At 29.8% G+C, this 9,063-nt stretch overlaps 2 protein-coding genes across 2 annotated transcripts; one reads left to right on the forward strand and one right to left on the reverse strand.

Moving 5' to 3' along the window:
- Positions 1-1,234: 1,234 nt before the first annotated feature.
- On the forward strand, positions 1,235-2,887 carry LOC129875342 (MLP-like protein 423). Its single transcript, XM_055950755.1, has 2 exons — positions 1,235-1,489; positions 2,371-2,887. Exons 1-2 carry the CDS (start codon positions 1,300-1,302, stop codon positions 2,640-2,642), a joined length of 462 nt encoding a protein of 153 aa, XP_055806730.1. The 5' UTR covers positions 1,235-1,299; the 3' UTR covers positions 2,643-2,887.
- Positions 2,888-4,111: 1,224 nt separating this feature from the next.
- LOC129880312 (WAT1-related protein At1g70260-like) lies at positions 4,112-9,063 on the reverse strand. The gene is made up of 7 exons (XM_055954288.1): positions 8,751-9,063; positions 8,557-8,619; positions 7,491-7,607; positions 5,582-5,828; positions 5,164-5,322; positions 4,885-5,036; positions 4,112-4,607 (listed from the first exon to the last, which is right to left on the reverse strand). The coding sequence occupies exons 1-7, from the start codon at positions 8,942-8,944 to the stop codon at positions 4,415-4,417; spliced, it is 1,125 nt and encodes a 374-aa protein (XP_055810263.1). The 5' UTR covers positions 8,945-9,063; the 3' UTR covers positions 4,112-4,414.

The following is a 9,063-nucleotide window of genomic DNA, read 5'->3' on the forward strand; positions in this document are numbered from 1 at the left end:
GGTGAATGGATCTGGAGGGGGAGATTTGTGGTATCCAGCCCCATTGTTAAAGTCAAAAAATACTGCAACTAACCAAAGCTAAAAAAAAATTCAAACCAAAATCTTACCAAAGAAATTTGCATAGTTGAAAATCTTGAAACTTTGGCGACTTTCATGATGTCACTAATGACACCATAGGAACAATTTTCTCCTATAAAAGAAGCACATAGTTTCATTGTTACAGACACCAATTCATAGATAGAGAGAAAAATATTAAAAAGCTGTGAGGTTTTCATAGACTATATATAAGAAAATAGATTGTGAAGAAAAATAGAGAGTAAACGATATTTTAGTAAGGTGTTAAATCAAAAGAGTGTTATTTTTTTGAGTGTTGTGGTCACTTTGAGTATTATACTCATGACTACACGGTGTAAAATTCCTTACTATAGTGATATCGGTTGCTCCTCTTGGCCTGTGGTTTTTCCCTTATTTAAAAGGGTTTCCACATAAAATTCTTGGTGTCATTATTTTTTCATTTTATTTCCACTATTTTGACCATATATATTTTGGTGTTAGTTAGCATTTTTCCTAACACAGAATTTGCTCCATATCCAAGGCTCGAATTCGAGATATCTGGTTAAGGGTGAAGTAGTCTCATCATTGTACCACAACCCATGTTAGTTATTACTTTCTTCATTCCAAAATAATTGAATTGTTCACTATTCAAGATAGATGTCGATTTTTTTTTTAATATTATCCTTCATTAATTAAATTTCAAGGTTGAGTTCCAAGAATGAATTAAATGAGTATTGAGAGGTTAGCATGGAGTTTGAAAAGGACAAAAATGAAAAAAACATGACTAATTTATGTCTTTGCTTTTTTCTTAAGATGTGTGTCATATTCCAACAATTCAAATATTTTAAATGGAGGGAGTATTATTTATTTCACTTGATTACGCACGACTTTATTGGTATTTTTTGTCAACTTTGTTGCTCATTACTGATCTTCAATATAGAGACCATGTTTAATGCATTATATTCATCAACTACTTCTCATACAACTTCACCGTAAATGCATTTAACATTCAACTACATTCGTATGTTTGTAATTAACCAACTAGTAATAATTAGTACAACACAATATAGGTAGCAGGAGGTAGCTAGATTTTAAATGAAAACAAGATAATGTTCACGAAGAGGCTTCACTAATACTTACTATATATATAACTGATTCTTAAAGTAATTTTACTCCATCACATCAAGAAATATATAGTCTCTCAATTTATTTGCAAATTAGCTAATTCAAAAAAAAAAAAAAAACATGGCATCCAACTTAGGAAAGATTGATGTTGAAGTTGAGGTGAAAACTCCAGCAGACAAATTTTGGAATGGCATTAGGGACTCCACAAATCTGTTCCCTAAGGCTTCTCCTCATGAATACAAAAGCATTGAAGTTGTTGAAGGTGATGGCAAGTCTGTTGGTTCTGTTCGATTGATCAAGTATTCTGAAGGTAAACAATAGTACTAATAAGCTAGTTCATGCATTGTTTCGTCGTGTTTTAATTAACCTGTTGTAACCGATAACTTACTTTTGTTTTCCATATTACTAAATTTCACTTTTTATGAATGGTTACCTGATCACTAGACTCACTATACAAGAAAAATGGTCATTAACAACGAAAACTAATTCCGAAAAGTCTAATTATGATCCCTAAAACTCGATAGCAGAATAAAATCGTGTCACCACCTGTCCTTATAGGCTCTACTGCTAAAAGTCAATACAATGAGGTTTAACAACCGGTCCTTAAAGGGTTTTAGCGACCATTAGTACTATGGTCTTAACAATTTTACACCATTTTTGGTTCTAATGGAAATTTTCTACATTTGTTTGTCATCAAAAAGTACTCTCCTCATTCCAATTTATGTTGTACAATTGTATTTTTGAGAGTCAATTAAGTTTTTTTTTACTTAAATTATTTTATATGTTTTTAAAATATTTTAAATTATTAATAATTGTGATTTATAATATTTTTACGTAGTTTTTAAATATATAAATTTTATTTTAAAAGACTTAAATATTCTATGTCTGAATTCATGGGCAAAGTTTAACAATTCGAATCTTAAATTTTCAATTATGACACATAAATTAGAACAATAACAATAGAATAGTTAGGACTAAAGGTTTGGTCATTTTATATACTGAAAGAATTTTTACGCTACATGATAATGGCCCATAATAAGTTAAATCCTCTCAAAAATATAACTTTTCATTCGTGAGTCCATATGGATTCTATCTAGGATCATAAATTAAAATATGACATGTTAACTCTGTTCTTTTAATTTGTTCTGTTTTTTTTAAAAACTTTAATTCATTATTTATTTTTCATTATAGGGTCTCCATTGGTCACATTCTCAAAAGAGAAAATAGAGTCAATTGATGAGGGAAACAAAACATTGGTTTACGCTGTTATTGATGGTGAAACATTGAAATACTACAAGAGTTTCAAAGGCAGCCTAACTGTAACTCCAAAGGGAAATGGAAGTTTGGTTAAGTGGTGTTGTGAATTTGAAAAGGCAAGTGATGAAATTCCTGAGCCACAAATCATTAAAGATTTTGCTGTCAAGAATTTCAAGGATCTTGATGCTTATCTTATTGGGGCATAAAGACCTCATGACATGTTGTGGGAGAAATAATTATCATATAGTATATGGTTTAATAAAATAAAATTATCTGCAGAAAATCAAACTAGACTTTACTTTTCTAGTAATGTAACAAAAATTTAAATAAATGAAAGTTGGCTATGGAAAGTATGATGCTAGTTATGGCATCTGTGTTCCATTTGCCTGGAATTGGCTTTACATGAGTTCAGTTTCTACTAATAATAATGGGGTAAGACCTTATTACCATATACTCCCTTCCACGGTTCATTTTTACTTATTATATTTCATTTTTTGAGAGTAAAACTGTATGAACTTTGACCAACATTTTAAGATGTATATTTTCATCATATTATATCTTGGTTTCATATGGACTCAGTTTGATTTCAATTTATTTGTCTTAATTTTACTAGATACGGAATTTAAGAAATGAAAATAAAAAAAGACTCTTGAATCTTGTTAAACTATAAATATATATATAATGTACCAACATATCATTTAATCTTGTGGTCTAAAACATGTCATGTAAAATTTTAAAATTAAAGACGTTATCAAATTAGAAAAGAGACGTTCTTTTAAATTGATTAAAAAGAAAGTAAAATAAACAAATTGAAACAAAGAAAATAGCTAGTATATGTTACTCTTTATCGATCAAGGTGAGTGCAGTGAAGTATTCTATCCTGATTTGTATGTATAAACTTGTGACACATTTGCTTCAATGAAGAAGCTACCTATTTAGAAAGGGTTCATTTGAAAATCATTCATTGAAATATCATATTACGAAAATACGGTAAAAGTAATTTTTTCGTATTACATTATCGAATCCCCCTGACATATACATAAGGGAAGCTTTGTTAAAGGTGGACACTCTTGTCTGTTTTGAATCTCCTTATAAAAAATTTTAATTCCGCCATTAGTTAATTTTTAATGAAAGCGATTTCATAATCTCAAATCTCTCTAGGCGACGATAATTATTCTCATTTTGCATAATATCCTATGACTTTTGATGATGATATAAATGGATATCCAAGAGTAAGGTACAACAATGCTTCCCAATACTAATAGACTTTGGATGTGGTGTAGGCAAAGCAAAATATCAAGACTCTGCAGGAAAATAATTGAATGTGGAGAAAGACTTGCAATATTTTCCGACATATATATATATATTATGATCGAAATAATTGAGTGTCATGCAGAATTTAGTAAAGAAAACCTCGAAGGACCATTAGTAAGAGGACAAACGAAAAATATACTAAATTAAAGAGACACAAACATTTAACATGGTTCGGTCAATTGACCTACATCCACAAGAGGAGATGAACAATCCACTATAAATATGAAAGTACACAATATCGAGAGAAATAACCTCATACAATTCAGGCAGGATAGCAACAAGAAGTATACCTTTGATGGTAAAATTCCAATTAGTGGTTACTTCCATATCAAAAGTTTGGAGCAAAATGCAGTCTTGTATATATACAATCACAAACTCATAAAATTGATCTCAAAACCAATGCTCACTATTTACAAATGGATTAAATTAAACAACAAACACCAAATTTCTCAATCAAACATATCAACAAGAGCGCGTTACGTACGTACGTAACCCCTATAGCTACCTAGATAGAAAATAAATATAAGTTGAACAACAATTTCATTGTTCAACTTGCATTGGAAGGATTGAAAAAATACCTCCTCCCAACACATATATACAACTATTTTTTTAAATTCCTACCATGCATATACATTTATTTTCATCATCTTAATTAGTTTCCATCTTAGACTTTTGAATCTCCTTCTTCTTCGTCTTCGTCTTCGTCTTCTTCTCTTTCTTGCAAAAGTGGAACTTTCACATCCGAAGTAGTTGGTAATATGCTACCCTTAATGTTCTTACTTGTTTGATTATCTTCTTTGAGTTGTCCCCATAGTGTAGTGTAATAACCCATTCCACATATAATTGCACTCAACATGCTGAAAAATATTCATCAATACTATTGTGTTAGGAAAGAACAAGAATATCAATATTTACGCAATCAGATCACTTAAAAGATAGTTAATTACAATTACCGATAAATCAATACATAACAAGCATTGGATTAGTAACTTTAAATAAATTATACTAAGTAATCAACATGTTATGGCAAGTTATGTTAAATTGTACTGATAGTCTAAAAATTATTTATTATCTCCTACACTGTCAGTATATATAACTTAACGAGAAAAAAGAAGTAGATAAAATTAAACTTACCTTCCATAGTGGAAAGTATCAGCAAAAAGTAAACAGCCACAAGCACTAGCTGTTGGAATTCCCACTGGCTTGAAAAATAGAGGAAAAGAACGTCCTTTCAAGCGCATGCACCACATTTGAACACTGCTACGTATTAAACTGCCAAAAATTGCCTATTTTTTAAGAACAAAAAAAATAAAAACTTGCATGTTAATTTAGTTTGGCAATATATAGTTATAATTGACTAGAAAATACATTATTTATGTATTTTTGAAAATTTGTGCACTTTAGTAGGCTTACGGTTAAAACAATAACAAGAAGCTCCATGTTAAACTCGAGTCTCCAAGCATTTAGATCTTTTTCCATCACCAAAGCAAATATTGCTGATTGTATCGTCCCAAATAAAGTATAAAGAAACACTATTTTCATCACATGAGGGTACTTTCTAATAGTTCCAGCCTGACCAAAAAAAAAAAGTAATTAAATATACTGCAATTCAAAGTGTCTTTAGTATGAAAGAGGATGATTACGACCGTGTAAACACTTCAACCAACTAGTTTACAATTGTTTATTTGTTATATTAAATAGATATATACTATATATACATATGCACTGATAGTATATATATAGTAAACTAGTTGGCCAATCGGTATATATCTGGACGTGGTAACTTTCCAAAAAAAAAAAGAGACAAAGAAGAGTAGTACTCCATATTTACCTGAATAATATTCCATATACAAAGAGCTAATGAAGCTGTTGCAAATAAAAAGCACCCAAGAACCCAATTCTCATGTGTTGAAGTGAAAACAAGGAGGTGTGGGTTGGCTAGGAGAAGGAAAGATGGGGAATATTGCTTCACTACTCCACCTTTGTAGTAAGTCATTGACATACCACCAAGTATTGATATTAGGGTTCCAATCATTCTTGCTTGGCTTCCTTGGCTTTTCACATCAATTCTTATTTTCCTAAATAATATTTTGCACAATATAATCAGAATCAGTTAAAAGAAACTAGCTAATAGTTTTATTTAATAACATTAATTAACCTAAAATAAATTACAAGTAACCTGTTATAATAGGTTCAATTACATTTATGGAGTAAGATTCATTACATTGTCGACATATATAAGTTAGATTCAAAGAATATAAACAACGGAGAATGATTGCATAAAAGATTGGAGTATTTACTTTATCTCACTAATTATGAACATTTATGATTTACCTATATAGTTATTTTACTTGAAATGATAATGTAATTAAAATTCTTTTAAGTTGTAATTAATATATAGTGTACAAAGGTTAAATTCATTTATGATATAATAGATTATTATTTTTATGTTTAGTACTTGCTTTGAAATCCCAATTAATTCGAATTTATACCGTGTAAAATTCATTAAAGGATAATTGCTAACTAATCTTAATTCACACAACATATAACCTGTTATAATCTTAATTCACACAACATATAAAATCGTAAGAAGATTTTTATTATACATAGAAAAAAAGGTAGATTTCAGAAGATTTTTATTATACATAGAAAAAAGGGTCGATGAATTAATCTGATCGCACTACAATTTTTGGGTTGTAACTCGTTTATGATATATTAATTTTTAAAATAAATTATTCCCACTCAATATTTATTTATGGCCCCATTCAAATATTTAGGAAATATATAGATGTAACTTTTCATTGGAAGGAATTTGTTTGACTGATTTTTACAAGCAAATCTAGTGGCACGTAGGTAGTAGGTCCATCTCTGTACCAACCAACTACATCAATTAATTAATTCCTACCCTATTTGTTTTAGATTTAATTTATATGATATAATTTAATTAGATATATACTTTAAGAATATTTTTTAAAGATATGTCATAATATTTATATGATTATACAACTTTTACAAATTATGATCTTGATCAAATTATTACATTTGCGCGACTATAATTAAAAACTTGTCACTAAAGACAGTAAAAAAAAAGTTTTTTTTTTTTAAAAAATAGCATTTTCTTAACATATTAATACAAAAAAATAATATTATTCTTTTTGAAATTGAAAAATTCGTTTTCTCCTCTGGCGTATATGGCCCCATATATGAAGTTGTATCCAAGTATATTGACTCTTGGCCACCATATATAGATTATTATTTTTATTATTTTTCTTTGGAGTCCGCAAAACCCCGACTAAATTCGAATCGCACACTGCAGGATCCATTAGGAGATGACGCTCCCAATAAGATTTTTTTCATTTTCAGGGTTCGAACCCGAAATCTCTGATTAAGGATGAAGCACGGTTAAGGGTGAAGCAGTCCCACCACTGGACCATATATAGATTCATAAACACACAATTCTTGAATCTAATTAAACTTAATGTCCCACTTCTAACATCATCCACAAGTTCTTTTCTATCTTTCTACATCACCTTCTGTCATTTTTTTCCTTTTCTTTTTTCATCAAGTTGCAATAAATTAGTGGACCTCTAGAAAAAGAAACAAAAAGGTGGGAGCTAGCAAATCTTTTTCTTTTGTGTAAGGCTCTTGTATCTAATTTTCAAGATTCAAGATTCCAATCAACAAAAATCATATAATATGAAATAATAAAGAAGTTGCGGTTGAAGAAATTAATTAATAACCTGAGAAATATAGCAAGAATAAAAGTTAAAGCTGGGACCATGTTGGCCATGCCACATGCTACAATTGGTGAACTGTAACTTAGTCCAGCAAATGCAAGGTTCTGAGCTATTGTAACCCTGTAAATACATCATATAAAATCAAATTTGTTAAAATCAAATCTTGAGTCTAACTCAACCCAAAAATCTAGCTCAAGAAGGAAAGATTGCACATGTCATATTAAGGAAGCCTAAGGATCCCATCCATTACCGATGTGGTACTTATTCTTCATCACCCCTCGCGAACCCAAACATAGTCCAGTCATAGGGTGTGGACAATCTATCCGGGGTCAATATCGAAGGTCCAACTTTGATATCAGTATAGAGAAATGAATGTTTAGCCTAATTTAATCCAAAAAATTAATTTTAAAAAGGATTATTCAAACCATATTAAAGAAGCCAGAACTTTATTTATCATCGATGTGCTATTGATATGAAATATAGTTAAATAAATGTCTAAGACTTGTTTAGATTCCACAAGTAATTTCAAAAAAAAAATAATCTTAAGCTCCGTATCTTAACGTGCCACATATATTAAAATGAAGGCAGTAAATAATGTTATTAATCATGAGAAGATGATGCACCTTTTTACAATAAGTTAAACTGAGCTCAGTCTTTGATTTGTGGGTATAAATGTGTGCGTGGCACGATAGAACCACTAAAATTTCAAATTAATACTAGTAAAATTTAAATCCATTAATTCAGAAGGACAAGAACTTTAGTCTAAGAGCCTTAAAGATTAAACTCATCAAATTTAAATGATGGATCTGTCTCTTTATTATTAACCATTGTAATTAATTAGTTCTTATGAATTTGATCTACCAATTTGAAATGATATATTTTTATAATCTTTTTTCCTCAGCAGTAAAAAGAGAGAAAGAGCCCAAGATCTATCGAAAATAGTCTTCCTATCTTGTAAAGATACAAGTAAGGTCTGCATACATTTTATCCTTCTCAGACCCTTTATGAAATTCCAGTGAATTATATCTTGTTGTCGTAATGTAATGTAAAGAGAGAAAGAAGAACTAACCCTACTAAACCAAGGAGAAATACACGGATAAGTATTGGGAAAGTGAACAATGACACTTGTATCCTGCAACAAGTGGAAAAAATAACAATTTAAACATCAACACATTATACATATTAATCTCTATTGCAAGACAAAATGTTCATTTAATTTGTAGAAGAAATTACAAAATAATAAATGGTGATGAAAAATTTTACTTGTCTCTTCTATGATAGAAATATGAACAAGGAAGAAGAATAATTGAGCTAAGAGCATTTGTATAAACCACAAAGACATAAGAGCTCATCCCTAATCTTGACATGGATGTGCTTGCCATTATAGTCAAGAAAATTGTGCACATTTCTATTAGCACCATGAATATGCATGGCAAAATATCTTGTACTATAGCCATAATAATATTATCTCTTATCAAATATTCCTTTTTTCTCTCTTTGTATATGTAATTAGCTTTCTTAGGCTAATTTTGTGTTGTGTCTCCCATTTATGGAGAAAAGGCAATGAGAATTTTTC

This window comes from Solanum dulcamara, chromosome 2 (assembly GCF_947179165.1).
Source record: "Solanum dulcamara chromosome 2, daSolDulc1.2, whole genome shotgun sequence".
Classification (NCBI taxonomy): domain Eukaryota; kingdom Viridiplantae; phylum Streptophyta; class Magnoliopsida; order Solanales; family Solanaceae; genus Solanum; species Solanum dulcamara.